Consider the following 24,557-nt stretch of genomic DNA (forward strand, 5'->3'; position numbering starts at 1 on the left):
GGTGTCTGTGGGAGGTGTGGCAAAGTAGTTCCTTCACTGGAGGCAACTTTCATTGAACAGTCAACCAGACTTGGGTCTCTCACTATCTTGCCTGACAACTGTAAACACACTGATGTGAGAAGGGATGTATCTGCCTGGAGTAGCTCGAAGATTCAACACTCCTCCATGTTTAACAGTGGAATTCCTTTTTCACTTCTCAATATTGACACCTTTGCTTCTTCAGTGGAGATTTTCTGTCTCAGATAGTCCATAATACATAAGTATTTGAAACAAAACTGTGATGAAATGCACTGCACACCTTTTTGTCTTCTCTGGCTCAAGAGTGTGTTGAACCAGGGTTTTAGCCCTGTCAACAAACACCAAATGAGGTCACCTGGGGGGCAAAAATTTTTGTATTCACAAATTTTTTTTTAGTGACTGATGACCTCAGTGGTTTGGTCCCATAGGATCTTACCACAGATTTCCAGTTTTCACAAATTTTTGTGCAGTGATAGTTTGGAGTGTCATGAGCAACATACTGGAAATCATGACTGGTGAGGGTGGTCTGGCATTTATGTCAACTGTTTATGTTCAAAAATATTTTCCAGTACAAAATTAAACTGCATTAAATTTGTACAAAAAAGTCTTATCGTTTTTTTCAACTAGATATTTTACAACTGTTACTTGCCATAGTCATTGCAGTTGTGCAGTCAAATATTAAGTTTGTCCCCCCTCCACCTACATATGGAAAAGATGTTATATTTATAAACTGCTAGTTCCTGCACAAGATGCTAATTATCATTATGTCCATCATTATGGTCCAACATTGCATCTTTGGTGTAGACTATATTGTTAACTTTTCTTTAAATGCCACTTCATCGTAGTTTGTATGTGCATGTGTGTGTGGGTGCACACACGTGTGTGTGTGTGTGTGTGTGTGTGTGTGTGTGTGTGTGTGTGTGTGTGAAAGAGAGAGAGATTGATTCTGATTGGTGAACTTTAATTTCTATGCTAGAATAACGTCCTTTGTTTTGCACATTCTGTGTCGTTGTTGTGGTCTTCAGTTCTGAGACTGGTTTGATGCAGCTCTCCATGCTATTCTGTAACAACAGAAATTCACCCAAGACAGGTGAAGGTTTTTCTTCATTTTCAACAGTGAAGGTATGAATGGATGAATTCAGATGTGCTCTTATTTCTCTTGAAAGTCTGTGAGAAGGATGTCTCAAAACAGCAAGCCACTAGTAAGACCCCTGACAAAGTCCAGTATGGTGTCAGTTAATGAAAACTTTTGGGTCTGATGTCTGATGGAAATTTTGAAATACCCACTGGCAAAAATGTTGCGTATAACACTTGTTAAAATGTTTTATTTGAGCACTGTCACCTGGCTCGAAACATGGGAGCTTTTCATCATAAATATACACCGGAAAGCCAACATTTACACATGGTATCGGGTGAACAGTAGTTACAGGTGTATGAAATGCTTTGCCCATAAAGGTTATTTGGCAGGGTGGATTTTCTGCAAGGTGCTGTAAGTGAATTTGATGTATCAGGTGCCTAATTTCTTCCATTCTTCACAGGAGAATATTATACTGGGTACATTGCCTCAAATGGTTTCTGCCATAATCATATCATGCCTTTGGCATGTGCCAATTGTTCTGGGACTACTTCTTCATTGTCTACAGCATCCAATAGCACCTGTAGCTGTGGCAATTTTGGTGCCTTGTAACATGCTAAGATCAGAGCTACTCATGTGGGACAGTGGCTTTGTACCCCGTAGTACAGAAGTGGCTACTTGGTGTTACCCAAGTCCACTGGTAGTTGTAGTCCCCCATTACTGTCTCTTGTATCTGTTTGCTGTGACACTCATTAGTAGCCAACAATGCTCCTTCCCAGTGGTGTGTTGTTGCCTATAGCAATAGACTCTCATGGCACTGACTTTGCCTAAATTGATATACTCACTCTTGACATGGTGGCAGGTGAAAAGACTAGTGCTGTCAGGACCTCAGAGACAGAGAGTCAGATGACTCAAAATTGCCGTGATATGCACTAATTACATGTTTTGTCCATTGTGTCGCAGCTGTCTCACTTAAGCCAGTGCAAGGTCTTACAGCATCCCAACCATGTGACTTTCTGAACTAGTCCATTAGTCACAGTGACAAAAGGATTCTATCTCCAACATAGTAGCTCTCTCTTACCCAGTTGCCTGTAAGTGTAAGTGCTTCATTGGTTTTAAATACATGATGTTATATTTATATATTACAAGCACATACTGTCATATGCCCCCCCATGAACCATGGACCTTGCCGTTGGTGGGGAGGCTTGCGTGCCTCAGCGATACAGATGGCCATACCATAGGTGCAACCACAACGGAGGGGTATCTGTTGAGAGGCCAGACAAACGTGTGGTTCCTGAAGAGGGGCAGCAGCCTTTTCAGTAGTTGCAGGGGCAACAGTCTGGATGATAAACTGATCTGGCCTTGTAACATTAACCAAAATGGCTTTGCTGTGCTGGTACTGCGAACGGCTGAAAGCAAGGGGAATCTACAGCCGTAATTTTTCCCGAGGACATGCAGCTTTACTGTATGATTAAATGATGATGGCGTCCTCTTGGGTAAAATATTCCGGAGGTAAAATAGTCCCCCATTCGGATCTCCGGGGGGGAGGGGGGGGGGGAGACTACTCAAGAGGACGTCGTTATCAGGAGAAAGAAAACTGGCATTATACGGATCGGAGCGTGGAATGTCAGATCCCTTAATCGGGCAGGTAGGTTAGAAAATTTAAAAAGGGAAATGGATAGGTTAAAGTTAGATATAGTGGGAATTAGTGAAGTTCGGTGGCAGGAGGAACAAGACTTTTGGTCAGGTGATTACAGGGTTATAAATACAAAATCAAATAGGGGTAATGCAGGAGTAGGTTTAATAATGAATAAAAAAATAGGAGTGCGGGTAAGCTACTACAAACAGCATAGTGAACGCATTATTGTGGCCAAGATAGACACAAAGCCCATGCCTACTACAGTAGTACAAGTTTATATCTCAACTAGCTCTGCAGATGATGAAGAAATTGATGAAATGTATGACGAGATAAAAGAAATTATTCAGATAGTGAAGGGAGACGAAAATTTAATAGTCATGGGTGACTGGGATTCATCAGTAGGAAAAGGGAGAGAGGGAAACATAGTAGGTGAATATGGGTTGGGGGGAAGAAATGAAAGAGGAAGCCGCCTTGTAGAATTTTGCACAGAGCATAACTTAATCATAGCTAACACTTGGTTCAAGAATCATAAAAGAAGGTTGTATACCTGGAAGAATCCTGGAGATACTAAAAGGTATCAGATAGATTATATAATGGTAAGACAGAGATTTAAGAAACAGGTTTTAAATTGTAAGACATTTCCAGGGGCAGATGTGGATTCTGACCACAATCTATTGGTTATGAACTGCAGATTGAAACTGAAGAAACTGCAAAAAGGTGCTAATTTAAGGAGATGGGACCTGGATAAACTGAAAGAACCAGAGGTTGTAGAGAGTTTGAGGGAGAGCATAAGGGAACAAGTGATAGGAATGGGGGAAAGAAATACAGTAGAAGAAGAATGGGTAGCTCTGAGGGATGAAGTAGTGAAGGCAGCAGACGATCAAGTAGTTAAAAAGACGAGGGCTAGTAGAAATCCTTGGGTAACAGAAGAAATATTGAATTTAATTGATGAAAGGAGAAAATATAAAAATGCAGTAAATGAAGCAGGCAAAAAGGAATACAAACGTCTCAAAAATGAGATCGACAGGAAGTGCAAAATGGCTAAGCAGGGATGGCTAGAGGACAAATGTAAGGATGTAGAGGCTTATCTCACTAGGGGTAAGATAGATACTGCCTACAGGAAAATTAAGATAAGAGAACGACTTGTATGAATATCAAGAGCTCAGATGGCAACCCAGTTCTAAGCAAAGAAAGGAAGGCAGAAAGGTGGAAGGAGTATATAGAGGGTTTATACAAGGGCGGTGTACTTGAGGACAATATTATGGAAATGGAAGAGGATGTAGATTAAGACGAAATGGGAGATAAGATATTGCGTGAAGAGTTCGACAGAGCACTGAAAGACCTGAGTCGAAACAAGGCCCGGGAATAGACAACATTCCATTAGAACTACTGATGGCCTTGGGAGAGCCAGTCATGACAAAACACTACCATCTGGTGAGCAAGATGTATGAGACAGGCGAAATACCCTCAGACTTCAAGAAGAATATAATAATTCCAATCCGAAAGAAAGCAGGTGTTTACAGATGTGAAAATTACCAAACTATCAGTTTAATAAGTCACAGCTGCAAAATACTAACGCGAATTCTTTACAGACGAATGGAAAAACTGGTAGAGGCGGACCTCGGGGAAGATCAGTTTGGATTCCGTAGAAATGTTGGAACACGTGAGGCAATACTAACCTTATGACTTATCTTAGAGGAAAGATTAAGAAAAGGCAAACCTACGTTTCTAGCATTTGTAGACTTAGAGAAAGCTTTTGACAATATTAACTGGAATACTCTCTTTCAAATTCTGAAGGTGGCAGGGGTAAAATACAGGGAGTGAAAGGCTATTTACAATTTGTACAGAAACCAGATGGCAGTTATAAGAGTCGAGGGGCATGAAAGGGAAGCAGTGGTTGGGAAAGGAGTGAGACAGGGTTGTAGCCTGTCCCTGATGTTATTCAATCTGTATATTGAGCAAGCAGTAAAGGAAACAAAAGAAAAATTCGGAGTAGGTATTAAAATTCATGGAGAAGAAGTAAAAACTTTGAGGTTCGCCGATGACATTGTAATTCTGCCAGAGACAGCAAAGGACTTGGAAGAGCAGTTGAATGGAATGGACAGTGTCTTGAAAGGAGGAAAGAAGTTGAACATCAACAAAAGCAAAATAAGGATAATGGAATGTAGTCAAATTAAATCGGGTGATGCTGAGGGAATTAGATTAGGAAATGAGACACTTAAAGTAGTAAAGGAATTTTGCTATTTAGGGAGTAAAATAACTGATGATGGTCGAAGTAGAGAGGATATAAAATGTAGACTGGCAATGGCGAGAAAATCGTTTCTGAAGAAGAGAAATTTGTTAACATCGAGTATAGATTTAAGTGTCAGGACGTCGTTTCTGAAAATATTTGTATGGAGTGTAGCCATGTATGGAAGTGAAACATGGACGATAACTAGTTTGGACAAGCAGAGAATAGAAGCTTTCGAAATGTGGTGCTACAGAAGAATGCTGAAGATAAGGTGGGTAGATCACGTAACTAATGAGGAGGTATTGAATAGGATTGGGGAGAAGAGAAGTTTGTGGCACAACTTGACTAGAAGAAGGGATCGGTTGGTAGGACATGTTTTGAGGCATCAAGGGATCACAAATTTAGCATTGGAGGGCAGCGTGGAGGGTAAAAATCGTAGAGGGAGACCAAGAGATGAATACACTGAGCAGATTCAGGAGGATGTAGGTTGCAGTAGGTACTGGGAGATGAAGAAGCTTGCACAGGATAGAGTAGCATGGAGAGCTGCATCAAACCAGTCTCAGGACTGAAGACCACAACAACAACACTGTCATATGATGGTTGAACTGCACATTTTCAAGCAATATGTATGAACTGAGGTGCCAGAAACCAATGCAGATAAGTGCAGTTTCCAGGTGTACGGAGTTGAGTGCTGTACTGAAAGGGCATGGGTGTCCTTTGTTGAGAGAACAGGGCAAGTAAATTGTGAGTCTGACAAGTGCTGAGTTACAGTGTCAAAAATAGGTACTAGGTCTAATTTAAGTTGTATTGCACAGTGGCCAAATGAGATAATTGCGAAGTCCAATTTTTCTGCAACGTTGTCAGACAGTGCCTTGTGATTTGGAATTGATAAATATGAATGTGATGCGAACTCTACACTTAAAAATGTTTTAGAATTTATCTTTTTCAAGCATAATTTTGGGGAAAATCATGAATGAACTGGATAAGAAAATAGGCCTCAAGAACATGAATGAATAGGTTTCAAGATTAATTGTTCTGCTAACAGTGTATTAGCTGCTCTATATTTTACTATTTCTTTTTTGCTTTTTTTACAGTCATTAGTTACCAGTGATTCATAAAGCAGAGCTAATTTCTAAGGCTGTTCTGAAATGCTCAATAAACAGTACTAAAAGTCCATGCAGAAAATAAAACAGAAAATTCCGTGAAAGCGAAATCATAATTTGGGTTTGTTTTATTTTGTTTTTGCTAACACTACTTCCACATGTGAAGGATGTTGACGCCTTTAGTTACAGCTGTGTTGGACAAAGCCACAACCACATTATTGCAAAGTTGTGGCTATGGACTGTGAACTGTACAGGGATTGAAACAGTTAAGCATAAATACTTGCTGAGCAGACATTCTTCGTACAGGTGCTTTTCAACAAAGGAGAACCAATAAAATGGTTTCGTAAACAGCTGATGAATACCATTCTTGGTTTTAAGGAACTAGATCTGAGGTCACAGTCACTGAGGAAGCTTTGAAAAGTTGTTCTCCCAAAAGAGCTCCCACTAAGGTCTCAAAGCACAGGAGACACAAGAACCTTGTGGAGTATTTCATACCAGAAAAACTACCATTCATTTTACATAAATCTGCCTCACAAAAAGTAGACTCAAAGCAGTCATCAGTGATAACAGCAGCTTTAGAAAGAAGAATGCTTTGAATATCTGGGTATGATCTCTGAGGCAGCCTCTAAATGGGAAGAATAGACATAAATTTGGATATTTGCACTAATTTATGTTAGAACATAAAATAATTCTGTACTAAGTTTGTGTCATTCTTTTGTGTCTGAGAAAGCCAAAGGAGGTACACGCAATGTCTTATTAAGTATTCCCTGAACTTTATAGAAGTAGTACACATCCAGCAGATTTCAGTCTTTAGCGTAAGTAATCATTGTACAGATGAAGTCAAAAATCACATTGCAAGTAAGATTAAATTCAGCCAGAAAGAATGCTATGTAATTGCTGAAGTGTGCAATTCATTTTCTCAAAATGCAGTAAAATCCAATTACATCATTTTGCTTCTAGGTGCCTCAGTTATTTTAATCTCTCATTTGAGATGGTCCATGTCACAAAAGTGAGTGTACTTAATTCATGAATTGTTACTATTTTCATTTTTACTTAATTCATGAACTGTTACTAGTTTCACTTCTACTTAATTAATTCTTTTTTATCGTACCATTAGCTGTCTGAGTTCTGCACCATTTCCTGTAGTCTATTTCTTTTTATTTCTCTTTTCCAAAAAGCAGCAAACTGTACATAGATGACTGGGAAAGAAACCACAACACTAGATGAGCTCTTTGTATCGCAACACTGTCCTCCACATAGAGGAAGATATAGTGAGGCAACAGTTATGGGGAAACCCCACAACAATCATTTTCCTGATGTGACTCTCCTGTAGAATAGGTGAACATCAAAATGTGCTTGAGGGAAATTTCCGGCACTTCAACAATTTACTCATCCTCCACAGGCTGGTGACTAAAGTTGCATATGTAGAATGGCTGCCATACTCCAGTGAAATAAAAATGAGATCAAGATGCATGGGTAGAACTGCAATTCCTTACACGCAGGAAACATGTGGCATATTTTACAAAATATACTTTAAATGATTTATATCCTTGTGTTAGGTTGTTATAGCTTTCAGGGAGCTCTAACGGTAGTTTGTCCAGCTCCAAAAAACTGAGGGCAGCATTCCTCAGCTATTACTCTCTCTGCTTCTTCACATGCAGTTTGTGCATCAATGTACAGCCATCAAAGGGTATTCATATGCTTCATATTCCTGCCTTCTCTTAAAATTGTAGTCCAAGAGTCTCACATTGACTTCGTTACACAGCTCCCTTGTCCACTTCACCTCATTGATGATACATAATGTATTATGGGACTCATGTTGCCACCAGCTCCAGGGAATGAGCTGTTTAGAACCTCATCTGTTCGGAATAAATATTATTGTATGGTCTTTGTTCTGAAGACTGATTTGATGCAGACCTCTTTGTTAAACTATCCTGGGCAATCCTCTTCATCTCTGCATAACTTCTGTAGCCTGCATCCATTTGAATACTGTAGTCAAGTCGTGGCTCCCTTCTACAATTTTTACTGGCCCCATACACCTCCCTTATTTACCAAATTGCAAATTCCTTAATGCCTCAAGATGTGCCATATTTATGTTGTGCCACAAATTTCTTTTTTCCACAGTTTGATTCAGTACCACCTCATTATTTATCTGATCTACCTATCTAATCTTTAGTATTCTTCTATAGCATCATGAAAGCTTCAGTTACCTCCTTGTCTGAACTGTTTATGTACATCCACATTTCATTTTGGTAAATTGCATACCTGTACCTTCAGAAAATAACTTCCTAACATTTAAATTTATATTTGATGTTAACAAATTCCTCTTTTTGTAAACATTTTCTTGCTATTGCTTGTCTGCATTTTATGTCATCTCTACTTTGTCCATCATCAGTTATTTGCTCCCCAAATAACAGAACTCATCTACTGCTGTAATAGTCCCATTTCCTAACCCAACTCCCTCAGTATCACCTGATATAATTCAAGTACGGTCCATTACCATGCTTTACATTTATTGATAGTCTTCAGTGACTTGCACTCAATTGATCACTTCCTGATCTGGAGTCACCTGTTAGACAAAGTGGTGCCAAAAAGACCAGACTGGATCCTTTACAGCAAACTTTCTGTGTATGAACACTGTGACAACATCCAGGAACAGATGGAGCATACACTTGTATGGCTGACACTTGAACCTACACAGACCTGTTTGCTGGGTCCTGATTGCAGAGCACTGCTCTTCCCTCCACCAAGGGAAAGGCAGCCTTTTCATCTGATCTGAAAACTGCAGAGTGAATGCTTCAGTGGCATGTTGGATCATTTTGGTAAATGGAAATGTCATGTGACTAGTGCCTCCTGTCGGGTAGACCATTCGCTGGGTGCAAGTCTTTCGATTTGACGTTGCTTCAGTGACTTGCGCGTCGATGGGGATGAAATGATGATGATTAGGACAACACAGCCCCCAGTCGCTGAGCAGAGAAAATCTCCGACCCAGCTGGGAATTGAATCTGGGCTCTTAGGATTGACATTCTGTCACGCTGACCACTCAGCTACCGGGGGCAGACGGATCATTTTGGTAATACACTGGTATGCAAAACTTTGATGCAAAATTAAATTTTGCATGATGTGTGTCTGCCAAGTAACACAGCTTGATGAAACTTGGACCATGCATGGGAAGAACTGCTACAGTATAGTACATAAGGTAACTGAAAGAAGTACATGGTGAGACGAACGGAAATGACACTATTATTCAAGCACAATAATGACCCTGGAAGCCACAGTATTTTATAATGGTCCCCTGGACATCACAAAAGACAGGTACGCAGTTCTTAATAGGGTGCGGGATTGCCATGGATGGCAGTGCGTGGTCTGCAACATGTTCTCATGCTGGGCAGATGTTTGGTTAGGAGTTGTAGTGGTAGGGCATTCCATCCCTCCACCATTGTTGTTAAGTGCTGGATGGTCATTGGTGCTTATGGACATGCTACAGTACACAGCGCAAGCCCCACTTGCTTGATGGGATTTAAGTCAGGAGAATGGGTAGGCCAGTCCATTTTCCAAATATCCTCTCATTGAAAAAGCTCCTCCACCAGTACAGTTCGATGTGGTAATGCACTGTCACGCTTAAAATTGAAGTCAGGACGCCCTTGAAAGAGACATTTGTGGAAGGACTACAGTGTCACAATGTCGACTGGTGAATCTACTATGTTCAAAGATTTGGAGGTCATTGCACCCATGCAACATTATGCCTCGCTAATAAGTCTGCAGACTAATCCACTAGACTTTGCTCAGACGTGGTGGCCTGTTGTGCCACAGTTACCGCCACTGCTAGTCAAGGCTCAGCTTTCCAGTGCTACAGGGTGGCTGCTGAGAGTGACAGTTGAGACTTCGATTGTATCACTTATGAAGAATATAACTGCCCGTAGTCCATAACACTTGGACTACCAAAATGGTCATGTTCGTCATCATTCCTGGGTGCATAACTGTTCCATCCTCCTCCCCATTGAGATACATAATGCTCCCAGGAACGTTGCCGAAATTGATCGTGTCAAGAGGCATAATGCTGTATGGGTGTACTGGCCACTACATTTTTGAAGAGGTACACTCATAGATCAATGTTATTGTGACACAGCACTCCTTCACCATATTCATCTTTTCAGGGTTGCATTTGACTCTGACTTCATTTTTAAGGATGTCAGTGTGCAACCACATTGAACTGCATAAGTGGTGGAGCTCTTCTGATGAGAGGCTATTTGACAAATTAAGAACCATGTCCAGGGAACCATCATAAATAGTGGTGACTTCAGTGTAATTATTGCCTTTGAATAATAGTATCATTTCTGTTTGTCGCATTGTGTACATCTCTGTTACTTTCTGTACTATAGTGTAGCAGTTCTTTGTGTGTATGGTCCAAGTTCCATCGGGCTATGTTACTTGGCAGTGACAGACCATGTGGAAATTACTTTTGTCCTTAAGTTTTGCATGCCAGTGTATTACCAAAATGATCCACTGGGATACTGAAGCATCAGTTCCATAGACTTCAGACCTGGTGAAAAGATAGCGAGGAATGCTGGTCTGCAATCAAGGATCCGATATGTGGCTTCACTTAGGTTAAAGTGCCAGCTATCTTTAGAGAACCTTGTGGTCTTTCGGGTAGTGAAGGCAAAATGTCACCAAATTATTAGAGGCAACAAAAAGAGACTGTGGCAACATCTCCTGAAGGCCATAAGCTGTTCCACTTAAAGTACAGTCGTAGGGGAGACCATCAGGATGGTTTCTGGAAGAGGAGGTAGGTGTCCACTGGCTGCTGTAATAGGGAATGGAAGTCTCCAGCCTAATCCATGAGACTTTGCCCAGATGTGGTGGCCTGTTGTGCCACAGTTACCGCCACTGTTAGTCGAGGTTCAGCTTTCCAATGCTACAGGGTGGCTGCTGAGAGGGACAGTTAAGACTTCAATTGTAGCACTTATGAAGAATATAACTGCCCCTTTCACATGTGGGAGATGGATTCTGCATTATCTGCAGCTTGTGGCATGTTACCTGGCCACAATAAGGTTCAATATAGTATGTTATGGCACCTCATAGTGTGGAGCAAAGAATCTTCCTCACCCTTTTTAACCTCATTTGGGCATCAAGACACTTTCCTGACTAGTGGTGAGAGGCAATTTCAGTTCCACTTTTAAAATCTGGGGAGAACTGCATGTATCCATGTTGTTGTCATAGTGTTTCTCTCACCAGCTGTGTGAGAAAGACTTTGGAGTGGAAGGTCAACTGCCACATTGTGTAGGTTTTAGAATCCTTGCAGCTCCTTAGTCACCTGTAGTGTGGGTTAAGGAGACTTCACTCAACCTTTGATAACCTGTCGTTCCTGGAAGGGTCTATATAACCGGGTTTCCTACACTGTTATCTCTTGACAGGCATATTTTTTGGTAGCAAGAAGGCTTACACTACTACTTGGAGGCATATTATCTTCAGGCAGCTCCATGAATGGGGTTTTTCATGATGGCTCCTCATCTTTATACAGTCCTTCCTCTCACTACGCTATTTTAAATATCGAGTTGGTGAGATCCTCTCTAATCAGTGTCAGCAGGAGAACAGTGTCCCCCAAGATAGTGTTTTAAAAGTGATTGTCTTTGCCATATCACATCAGTTGTTAAAAGTCCAGTCTGGTGTTCCTTGTTTGTTGATGACTTCTCTGTCTTTTGTTCCTCCTTGAGCCTTGCAACAGCAACTCATCACTTACAGCTTACTGTTTGATGGCTGGAGGAATAAACAGAGCAGAGGGGGTTTAATTTCTCCATTGAGAAGTCTGTGTGTGTTCTTTTACACCTTTGACATTCTGTTTTAAACTTTCCTTAGTTGAGAATGAGGGGCACTGTTCTTAATTTTAAAGACACAGTAAGTTTCTGGGTGTCATATTTGACTTTAAGTGTACATGGTTGCGACATCTTAGGGACTTGAAAAGACGGCCTCAGAAAGTACTCAGTATTTTAAAAAGTCCTAGCCATATTTCATGGGGAGCAGATGAATTTGGCTGCCCTAGTTTTGTGATGTTGGCTTAATTATGGGGTCATGGTGACCCTCTTATTCAAAAATGTTGGTTACCATTAGGCCTTTATAACCAGCTCCAAACTGAGCGCTTGCGCTGACGTTACTGAACAGTCACTTCACATCAAACAATGACTCCTCATGATTCGACAGGCTTATAACACGCTATACATGCCACACACAACTGCATACTATATCGCTGCTTGACCACCAATGGAAAGGCGTTTTCATAATTGACAGTGAGTGATGAGGCCCTGAGAGGTTCCTCAAAGCATTGTGTTTTAGAGTTGGGTGTGGCCTGTTTTAAAGTTTTATACTGAGGTTGGAGCAGATCTCTGTCTGGCTACTGCAGAGGCTCAGAATTATTTTAGACTTGATGCATTATAAGAAAGATTGAGTTCCATATTTTATGTTCCAGTCTCTGTTTTTTAACATTATACATGGGCATCACACTTTTACAGTTGCTTACACTGATGGATCCAAAAAAGGGGACACCCGTGGCCATTCCATAGTGTTAAGGGTTCACCTTCCCTGTGAATATACTGTTTTTACTGCATAGTTTCATGTGATACTGAAGCTACTTGAGCATGTGAGATGTCTTCTGGCCAAACAGTTTCTCGTCTGTTCCAATTTCCTTAGTGCTGTACACACATTGAAGCATATGTACCTAGAAGAGAGAACTGTCCAGCTAACACAGGATCAACTGTATTTCCTTCAATGGTGGAAGAAGCCAGTACCATTTTGCTGGGTACCAAGGTATTTGGAAATTTGGAGAAATGAATGAGCAGACCAAGCCACGGGCCTGCAGGGAACATGACATAACACAATGTGCCATTCTCCTGCTGGCCATTATTTCTCTGGTGTATCAGACACACATGCAGTTGTGGGAGAGGAGTGATTGGCATTGACAAACAATAAGTTGTGGATGGTGAATCCATCTTGATTTTGGCATTGCTCCTGCTGGTCACTCCAGAGGTATGAAGTGGCCTTGATCCACCTCTGAATTGCACATTGACACCTGACATGTGGCTTCCTCCTCCATTGCGAAGATCTTCGCTTTTCCTCACTCCATGTTCTTACATTAAGTTTATTTCTCTTCCTTTTCAAACTCAAACTCCAGTCCTCCATCACAATTAAATTTTTGTTTCCCTTAATGAACTCAATAATTTCTTTCATCCCATCAAATATTTCTTTTAACCTTATCTTCATCTGTGTAGTTAGTACGCATGTATATTTGTGCTGGTGTGGTAGGTCTTGGTTTTGTGTCTATCTTGGTTGAAACCACGTGTTTGCTATGCTGTTCTTATTACTTCATACACATTCCTATTTTCTTATTTATTGTTAGACCTACTCCTGCTTATCCCACTTTGATTTTGTGCTGATAACTTTGTTCTCACCTGACTGAAAATCCTGTTCTTCCTGCCACCAAACTTCACTAATTCCTATTAAATCTAACTTCACCATATCTACCTTTTTTCACTCATCCGATCTGGTTGTATCATTTAGGGTTGGGAGCCACCCCACTGCGACAATGTCCATGTTGGAGGTGGGAGGGGGTGGGCTTTGAGTTTTATTGAACACAAAAGCTTGCGTAGTTGTTTACCTAAGTGCCACACACAACGAACGTTTTCGCACAGCCTCTCAAAGTGCTCACCATTTCAAAATGTACTAGCAACAGTCACGTTAAGTAGACTGCTCCAGTTTTATGGGAACTGTTTGGTACAGATTAGATCATGGATACAAAGTTTAAAAGTCTGTTAGACCATCACATTTAAGAGTCACAGATTCTGTCCAGTGTGAGGGATGGAGGCTGACCACAGTCTTCTTCTTTTTCCATGCCTTATCCCATATCATCACGGGGTCAGCATGTTATTCTGTATTTGATGGTGTTAGTGCCAGTGGGTGGCCGGATGCACTTCCTGTCATTACCAAAGATATATTTAGTACTAACCCTGTTACTAGCCTCTGTGCATCTGTTTATCAACCAAGGACTTGGAAGGGAAAACATCACCATGCAGTTGTCATTGACAAGAGTTAGCATAAAATATTATTGTAATTTATATCAATTGCAAAAACAATGAAAATTATTAACAAAAGGAAGGAACAGTATTTTGTTAAGGAGTATAGGAGACCTTGGCATGTAGAAATGGGAAAATAAGATCAGTAGGCATCATGTTGAATGAGCAGATATGTAACTTGCATTGTTACTTTAATTAAACAGTGGGTAAAGTAACCATTGCTGTCAAGCAGTCTGTAGTTCTGCACACTTTGAACACACTTGTGTAAATTGCTAAAAGTGGAAAATTATTGGAGAGCTGTCAGAAATGACCAATTAGTGTGCTGTGTTAGTAGAGTCCAACACTGATATTGCAACAATAATGATTTGTTTGTTGAAGAAAATAACAAAAATTTTAAAACCCAATCTTAACGGGATAAATATATATATCAAATGACCAAATTATGTATTTTACATGTTGGCTGTGAAGCTGCAATTCTCTTCGGCGTGCAATTCTTCGAGAACCAACCAATATTAAAATCTCTATTTCATAGAAATTACTACAATGGCCACCATACATTTCTTGTTAATCCTCCTGCATAATCACTTTAACCTCATTAAGACTGTTACTCTTGATTAGCTCTGCAGGACTTACCAAAATATGTGAAAGATCACAGTTCTTTTTTGAATGGAGTGTATTTATTATGGTTGATAGCTAATCAATTCTCTGTTAGCTGCCTTTGTTCACAATGAGTACTCAAAGCTATAATAATATGATTTTCTACAACTCTTGACACCATGGAGTGAAAAAAACTTCCTCCTCACTGATCATATGAACTGTTGTAGAGCATCGAACATAGTTGCACATTTTAGAGTCAAACATTTAAAAAAATATATTCTCCTCATTCAAGATTTGGTAAGTTTTATTTTAACTTAACAAACACCTAACATGAGTCATCATCCCTAAAATTAGCTACGAATTACATCACCTATTGTTACTAGCTTAAAACATATCTCTTCATTAGAGAACTGCATTACTTCTGTGATGAAATTAGAACTTTCAAGTTGAATGGATTTAACAAAAATAGAAAAGGTGGGAATTGTAAGTGCAGAGAAGGTAACACATGAGAATTGAATGCTGAAAGAGAAGTCTGAAGAAAAAAGATTAAAATGGTATAAGTATGTGAAGGGAATGTATGAGAAGAGGATACCTAGGAAGATGCACAAGACAGGTCATAGCAGACAAAGGAGAAGACAAGGTGCAAGTAACTAAAAGGAGTGCAAGACGGAACTCCGAAGAGAGGTGACAGACAGGTTGCGGAAAAACCATAGAAGGTGGAGAGGCTTGTGTTCCAAGCAGAATCTGCCAGTGGTAGGAAACTCTACACGATGATGATAAATAAATAAATGTTGTATGGCTCCCAGCCTGATGCATGCCTTTCATTTTCACACTACTTGAATAGCTTGGATGCTACTTTTGCTGATTATTCTACTAGAAGCTTTTTGCTTGGTGTCTTGAGGGAGAGTGGACCCTGTCCCAGATCTTTCCTCAAACTGAATAATTATTAATGGGACATCTACGGATTTTACCTCACCCAGGAGCAAATAAAGAAGAAAGACCTAAAAACTAAATTGTAGTTTTGTATAGTAATTTCACGTTTATTACTGCAGTTATACAGTATGTTTAGACATTTTCTTGCAATAATACTTCTCAGAAAATGGTTACATTTAATCTTTGTGGGCATGGTCCAATGTCTCTGTATGTATATGCTGTTTTGTCGTACACTTAGATGACAAAAGTCATGGCATAGTGATATGCATACTTACATATGGCAGTAGTATCGTGTATAGAAGATATAAAAGGGCAGTGCATTGGTGGCACTTTCATCTGTACTCAGGTGATTAATGTGAAATGGTTTACTCTGTGATTATGGCCACATGACTGGAATTAACAGACTTTGAATGCGGAATTATAGTTGGAGCTAGACACATGGGACATACCATTTTGGAAATCATTAGGGAGTGCAAAGAATGTCAAATTGCAGGCATTGCTTCTCACCATGGATAATGCCGTGGCCGACAGCCTTCACCTAAGAACTGAGAGCAGTGGCATTTGCATGAAGTTATCAGTGCTAACAGACTAGCAACACTGCTTGAAATAACCATGGAAATCAATGTGGGATGTATAACGAATATATCTGTTACGGCAATGTGACAAATTTGATGTTAATGAGCTGTGGCAGCAGACGACTGATGCGAGTGCATTTGCTAGCAGCAGCTCTCCAAGGCTTGTGACCATATTGATTGGACCCTAGACAACTGGAAAATCATGGCCTGCTCTGATGAGTTCCGATTTCAGTTGGTAAGAAGCCATGGACCGAAATTGTCAACAAGGCACTAGACCATAACGGTACAGGCTGTGTTTACATGGAAAGGAGTAGGTTCTGTGGTCCAGCTGAACTGATCATTGACTGAAAATGATTATGTTCAGATACTTGGAGACAATTTATTCCCAAACAATGATATAATTTTTATGGATGACAATGTGCCATGTCACTGGGCCACAATTGTTTGCAATTGATATGAAGAACGTTCTGGACAGTCTGAGCAAATGATGTGGCCTCCATATTGCCCAACATGAATCCCATCGAACATTTATGGAACATAATCGAGAACTCAGTTTGTGCACCTGCACCAGCAGCACTTAATTATGGACGGCTATAGAGTCAGCATGGCTCAGTATTTCTACAGGGGACTTCCAATGACTTGTTGAGTCCATGCCATGTTGAGTTGCTGCAGTATGCCAGGCAAAAGGAGGTCTGACATGATATTAGGAGGTATCCCTTGACTTTCTTCACCTCAGTGTACATCAAGCACACTCACTGCTGGTTATAACGTCCAACCCTACATTTGTAAATTTTGAACCATGTGCCCCAGGAAAGGTGACCAAATATGGAGCAGATTTTATAAGAAATAATTCAGTCTGCATAAGAACACCGCTTTAAGTAGGATTAATATGGCCTGTGATTTTTGAAATATTAGAATCTTTATGTCCATTGTATCTAAAATTTCCAGGTTTCTTTGTTCAGTCCAGTTGGACATTTCTTCCTTCATTTCGGAAACATGTTTATCAAGTTTGTCATTGCTACGATTTTTGATCTCTTTCATCATGAGGTCCATGCGATGAAATAAATTGGCAATCAACTTAACAGAACCTGCTCTGTGGCTATGTTATCTGTTTTCTCTACTTTTTGTGTGATGCGGTTCTGTTCTGCCACAATAACAGCTATTTTTTCTACTTTTTGTACCATGGAGTTTTGTTCAACTGCCATGGTGCTCAGAACACTAACAATGGCTTCTAGTTTCTGCAACGGATCAATAATTTTTTTCTTGGGGAATTTTTGCAGTTATGTGTCATTCCACAACTTCTCTCTATGACCACATCAGATTCTGGCCTAGCTTCGGTTCTATTACGCAGATCAATGTTAACATCAAAAAATAAAACAATCTTTCCTATAAATTGTAAATAGTCATAAATATAGTCAACTTTTACATAGATAATGAGATTTGCACTCTGCAGCGGAGTGTGCACTGATATGAAACTTTGTCAGATTAAAACTGTGTGCCGGACCGAGACTTGAACTCAGGACCTTCGCCTTTCACGGGCAAGTGCTCTACCATCTGAGCTACCCAAGCCCGACTCACAACCCATCCTCACAGCTTCGCAGAAGAGCGTCTGTGAAGTTTGGAAAGTAGGAGACGAGGTACTGGCAGAATTGAAGCTGTGAGGACAGGTTGTGAGTCATGCTTGGGTAGCTCAGATGGTAGAGCACTTGCCCACATAAGGCAAAGCTCCTGAGTTCAAGTCTCAGTCCAGCACACAGTTTTAATCTGCCAGAAAGTTTCAACTTTTACATATACTATTAAGTACCCACTGGCTGATCATTAATAAAAAAAACAATCTTGTAATAGTGGTCTCAACTATGGATCCTACCACTAATATGTTCCATTGTTTTTTAAAGGAGAGGACCACCATTTAACTGTGTATTATTATATTTATCTTTTGCGTCGTACAGATTTCAGCTTTTATGCCAATATCAAGTATAATGCTAAATGTTGTTAGGCCATTATTAAGTCATATTTGTTAAGGCAGTCCAATACAGGTACACAAGGCTAACACATGTCATTAAGATGTAACTGTAACTTTTGATCGTTACATTGATGTTGATTGCCTGCTTTATGGATTTTGGGATACAGGAACCCAAACACCTAACTATAGTCTGGTTTCAAAATGTATTATTCTTTATATATCATACTTCTGACAGTTACTTGATGTTGATTGCCAGATATAAGGACTTTGGGATGCAGGAATCCAAACACGTAATTATGCAAGGTTCGCATTAGAGCTTCTGCAAAATTTGGAAAGTAGGAGACGAGGTACTGGCAGAAGTAAAGTTGTGAGGATGGGGTGTAAGTCGTGCTTGGGTAGCTCAGATGGTAGAGCATCTGCACGCGAAAGGCAAAGGTCCTGAGTTCAAGTCTCGGCCCGGCACACAGTTTTAATCTGCCAGGATGTTTCACGTAATTATATACGGTTTCAATGCTACAAAGGAGGAAGTCAGACCAAACTAATTGAGGCCATGGTAAAGGCTTTTCTATACAAAGACTGTGGGTAAGTGTGTCTTGGCTGATGTCATCTGCACTGTCATGATACAGTTGTTCATAAATGCATAAAAAGCGAGTCTAAGGATACATATAGTTCACTACATTCGTTACTTGACATCATTGTTTATGGGAAGACACTTACAATCCATTTTGCTCCAAATAACAAAATACCTCAGAGAAATATCTTAGAATTTTACCTTTGTATTTTTACAAGATGTCCCCAGAGTCGAAAGTCCTGTTTGTCAATAATTATTTGTGAACATTTTTCCTACTATCTGCTTGTCTTCAAGCCTCACTATTACCTGGGCACCACAAGGTACCACAAACTTCGAATGATTTTGTGGGATTCTTGGGCCACATTTATAAGACAATATTTATTTTACCACTGTGCCCATTTGATCCTAAAGCAGCAATTGTGAAGGCGTGAGACATTGTGGTATTTGAATAGTAGGAACTGTAACAGTTGCAGTTCTATGCTAGATTCAACCAGATCTGACTTCTGTATGTGCATCAGCCTGATTTTCATTGTTATTGTCATTGTTGTTGCTGTTGTAGTCTTCTGTCCAAAGACTGGTTTGATGCAGCTCTCCACACTACTCCGTTCCATGCAAGCCTCTTCACCTCCGGGCGCTGATGACCTCGATGTTGAGCGCCCATAAACCCCAACACACACGCACACACACTCTTCACCTCGCAATAACTACTGCAACCTACGTTTGATTGTAGGTCTCATTACTTGCTATTGTGCTAACATTTTCTTTTTGGTGACCAGCAGTTGTTTCAGATGATCAACTGATGTACAACAGTGATTGCAGAAACAGAAGGTGTGAGTTTCAAATTAACTTCTGATATTACTGTTGTCCCTATAGCTCTGTGTTTCTCACTCACGATAATGTTCAATGTTGATCAGTCCTAATCACTGTCATTAGGTTTTTTTCACTATTACTCTTCACTGATGACATCTTGTCGTGAGATACACACTCTGTCATCGCACTGAATATTGTTGAACTCAACAAATGCTTCAATTAATTGCACTCCAGCTACCCACTACTATTGAAAATTAAATTGTGTTCCATTTTGTGTCACATACATGTCTTGTCAATCCAAAGGGCTTTGAGGCTGAATTGATAAAACAGAGAGAAACATTAAGGTAGTGGCTTTAATGTTTCAAGTGTTAAGTGTTCTGCAACACCCCCCCCCCCCCCTCCCCCTCGGTCCCTTTCCACACTCATGTGAGTACAACACACAAAACAAACAGTCATACAGCCTTGTGAAACTGTCAGAAAAGCCCTTCTTTGGTATGATGATCAGCTTGTGCATTAAATTGGTTGTGTTGCCACAATGTTGACCCTTCATGTGAATTTCTGCACTGTGTTGTGGTAGGTTCATATTGATAACACCAAGTGTTATCAAGCATGATGGTTTTTGCCAGAAAAGAATTTTTTTTTAAATCAAAGTATGCGGGATGAATTTGCACATGCTTCTCTGTTCTTCAAAACATTCTGAAGAATCTATTGAACACTTGATTTAGAGACATTGTCCTGCTGTGATTTCTGAAGCAACAGCATTGAAACACTACATTTGCACATCCATTGTTTAAAACTGCCTGCTCATTACTAATTGGTTGAATGCCCACCTGTATTCATGTTCTAAACAGCAGCTTGACTGGAGTGTGTAGTCATCTCAGTTGGATACACAGATTGAATGAGGGAGACAAATGACATGGAGAGACAGCAGGAGGTTACAACATGTACAAACAAAAGTACTGGCTTGTGTCACACAGGAGGGTAGAGAGGGGAAGGGGACACTAGAAGGATAAGCAGTTGAGTAAACTTTGTTGCAAAATTACAGGACATTAAACTCTGTTTTATTCTCTGAAAAAAGTAATTAATGTGTAGGGGCACTGAGAAGCATTAACCTGCTTGCACATGGAAAAAGATGTGGGCACAAGGTAGAGAACTGGGATGGAAACCAAGACATTTAAAGGACAAGAATGAACAGAAAATGAGGGTAGTTGACATACTTGGCCTTAGAATGTGTTTCTTTCCAGTTTTTTTACAGTATACACCAGTTTCCCATTTCTCATCAGCCTCGTGACAGATTGTTGCATTTTAGATGTAACCTGTTGTTAATACTATGTATGTGAGCAGTAGTTTTATCGTTTTGTATTGTGATGCACTGCTGAGTAGTGCCAGTTACCTACATACTGTTTAGATTAGACTGTTTCAATGCTGCCCCATAGAGTGTGGGCGCTGTCAGATGCCCTTAGCCCAGAGTGAAGTTTGTAACACTTGTAGAATATTTTTATATATTAAACTCCTTTACCCAAATTTTCTGGTTTGGACAAGGATGAACTGGCTATTAAATGACCCAAAACAAGCAAACAGGCCCAACCACATAAGAAAGTTGTCAGTGAACAATTTGTCATTAGTATGCATATCATAGATTATTCTGTATTGTTGGCATAATTTAATATTTCTAACAATTTTTGGGAAAAAACTTAGGGTGATGATAGCAACAAACATTACTTAAGTTTTGCAGCTTCTATTTGCTTGATAATTGGTGCTTTTATAAATGTCTCATTGATTACAGATATAACCTGGAACTGAAAATTATACCAGGTTCAATCAAAACTGCACTGGAAAAACTATTAGCTGAAAAGCCGGCCTTAAGAGCAGGACTTATGGGAACTCGACGAACTGATCCTTATTCAGAAAAATTGAATACGTTTCAGGTGTTTATATCTTTAATAATTTATCTTCTTCTTATCACAAATGTTTACTTAACTAACAAAACATAGGTTTTAGTACTTTCCTAACAGAAAAATATTATTGCAGCTATGACACCTTTTTTTGTGGAATAACAGAACACTTATATCAACCATGTAGAACATCCAAGCTGGGCAAAACACTGACATCAAGTGCAGGGGAAAATCCAGAGGTGGTTTCTTACATAGTGCTATTGTTTTTTCTCATGGGCCTCACGTTCACAGATAAAGTGCTACTTTGAAAAGAAATATTATCAAAGGAAAAACTCACTAAAAAAGTAAAAAGTTTCATTCACAAATATGCATACAACTCATTGAGCAAACTATTTTCGCATTTGTTTTGACAAATCAAGATGCACCAGCCTTTGTTATTTTTGTGGAGAAAAAAGATGTTCATATCAGCTGCTACTCTCATTTGGGTGTTATTTAGTTTTAACTTACTTGACTCCTCCTACCAAGGGAGGTGGTGTAGTGCTTAAGGCACTGTAGTCACATACAGTGGGGTAGGAATCACATTTATTTAGTGAGTTATGTTATCATAGGATGCATTTGTTGCATTGTTGCAACATGCATTAAGAGGTAAACTTAGAAAAATGTCTTCAAACTTTTTCTACATGCCACTGAATTTTGATAGTCAGCTTACCATGCATATTATACAATGCTGATTTGCCTGATCACTTTTTACAAAATTGTACAAGATGGCACAGCAGATAAGATATTGGACTTGCAGTCTGTGGGAGGGAGGTTTGAAATTATCATTCAGCTAGCCAGATTTGTATTTTCCATAGCTTCCTTAAATCAGTTAAGTGAATACCAGAATGATTCCTTTCAAATAGAACACTGCTTTTTCCTTACACTCTTCTCTTGACTGAGTGTCTCCTCCATCTCTGCTGACACCATCATCAGTGCGACACTAAACCCTAATCTTCCATAATGAACTGTACAGACTCTCAATTTTGGAAAAAGCTGTACTTATTCCCATAGATGAGGAGCCTTCAGTCAGGAATCAATCAGTTAAACAGGAAAAAGTCAGTCATATGTGAAATGGGTGTCATCCACAGTACTGCATGGAAAATAATGAGAGAACAGCAGCTATACCCAACTACTTGCAGAAATTGCAAATTTTAAGTGCTGCTAACTTTGCTTTGTGTTGTGGAAATGGTTGCTACAGTATTTTATAGCCAATCCTAACTTTCTTGAATATACGCTTTCGTTGAATGAAGAAACCAAGTGCTTAGTTGTGTAGGAGCCAACAGTGCAGATTTACCTTAATTTCACCACTATATGCTGTGTTTTTGAGAAACATTCTTCCATTGTTGTTGAAAGCTATCCTACTTTTTGTCCAAGGATAGATGTGTTTCCAAAAGATGGAGATCTGGATTGCTGTGCATATCTTGCTTGTGAACACCTGAGTTAGCTGTTCCATGGAAAGAGGGTGGAAAGAAAACATTCTGTCCATGCTTGATTTCTTCAGGAGTCACATGAAAAATCTTGTTGATGAGGAGACGCATGTTGCATGTGACATTCAAATCTGAGTTTTTAGAAATTACGACAAAACTGTGTTTTTTTCATGCTTTCATAGAAGCTGGGAAGTGCCACTTTGAGCAGTTCCTGTCAATATAGCACTCTGTGCAAGTTGTTCAGATAAATAAATTTATTAAGGGGACTTGCACGTGAATAACTGTCAAAAAAATTTTTTTTAATTTTTGCCTTAAACAATACTCTGTGGTTTTCTGAATAAGAAAAAGTTTACTTCCAGGAAAATGGACCACAGAAAGTACCAAAATTAGAGGAATTTGAAAGTGGCTGCATGCACCACAACATTCCCATGGCAAACAGTCAGCTCTGTTGAATATAAAGTTTTGCACTCATTTGTTTCATTTTTACAACTTTTTAGTCTCTTAAGTTAGCTAACCTGTGAAAGCTTTACAGTTGCTTATCTTTTGTTTATACAGAGTTTAGTCATTGTTTGCTATTGTTTTGGCATGAATATTTTGTTTACAGTGAAGTGACTGTGCGCATGAGTTTCTTATTGTATTATTATCGTCAAGCCATAAGACAAAATAAAAATGACTTTGAGGGAATGAAAAAAGCATTATAGACTACCTTCTTTCATAAATCGTCCACAGATCACAACCCATGTCATTCACTCTGCCCACCTGGCAGTGATTCATGGTGTGACTACCAGAGGGTTGTTACTCAACCATAAATATTCTTTGCCATTTGCTATAATGGAAGTTATAAGTGAGCTTAGTGACACAAGATTATTAGAGAAATGTTTACATGGTAGAACTCAAAATTCAAATGAAAGTTTCAACAATTGTAGATGGGAACGGATACCAAAACTGTTCTAGTAGGACTAAATACTTTGAAAATAGGTTTATTGTTACATTCCATCTTGGATTTTCCATTGTTTGAAAATAGGTGTGCTAGATGTTGTTCTATGTTTCAATGATGGTGCAGTGTCAAGGCTTAATGTTATGGAACTGATGGGAGCACCTGGTGGACTAAGTATGCATAGACCTCTAATAGCCATTGCTCAAAGGAGACTCTTCGAAGCTGAAACCACCAAAGAAGTAAGAATAAAATGTAGTAGTGTTATAAAGAGAAGGGAGGAAGAACAACAAAGGAAACAAGATGAATATCGATGTGGGATGCATTAGTGCCATGCAAGTTTAACAGAAAAAGCAGGTTTAGTAGAAAAAGCAAGTTTCAACTTTAAATTGAATTTCCCAAAAGCTAAAATTTCATGTTCTGGTACATTTTCGCTAAGAACTATTAAACATAGAGATCTGAAATTTTGTATACTGTCTTAAAACATGCTTAACTAAAAAGTAGACTACTCTTGTGACTTATTGAAAATAAAATGCTTTATTGAAAAAAAACTCTGAATTAATATCCAAAATTTTTGATAATCACACTTAAAAATTTTTTCTACCACAGTTTATGACAGCACCATCTTTTCAGTAGTTTGCTTTAAATATAATAGAATAAAGAACTGACAGGAAAAAAATAAACC

General features: G+C 39.4%; 1 protein-coding gene across 1 annotated transcript in view; it reads left to right on the forward strand.

Moving 5' to 3' along the window:
• Nucleotides 1-24,557, forward strand: part of LOC126473291 (FAD synthase-like) — an 87,966-nt gene that overhangs the window by 21,626 nt on the left and 41,783 nt on the right. The window contains exon 3 of the mRNA XM_050100250.1: nt 21,364-21,505. Coding sequence (XP_049956207.1) covers nt 21,364-21,505 — 142 coding nt within the window. The remainder of the gene's footprint in view (nt 1-21,363; nt 21,506-24,557) is intronic.

This window comes from Schistocerca serialis, chromosome 4, assembly GCF_023864345.2.
Source record: "Schistocerca serialis cubense isolate TAMUIC-IGC-003099 chromosome 4, iqSchSeri2.2, whole genome shotgun sequence".
NCBI lineage: Eukaryota > Metazoa > Arthropoda > Insecta > Orthoptera > Acrididae > Schistocerca > Schistocerca serialis.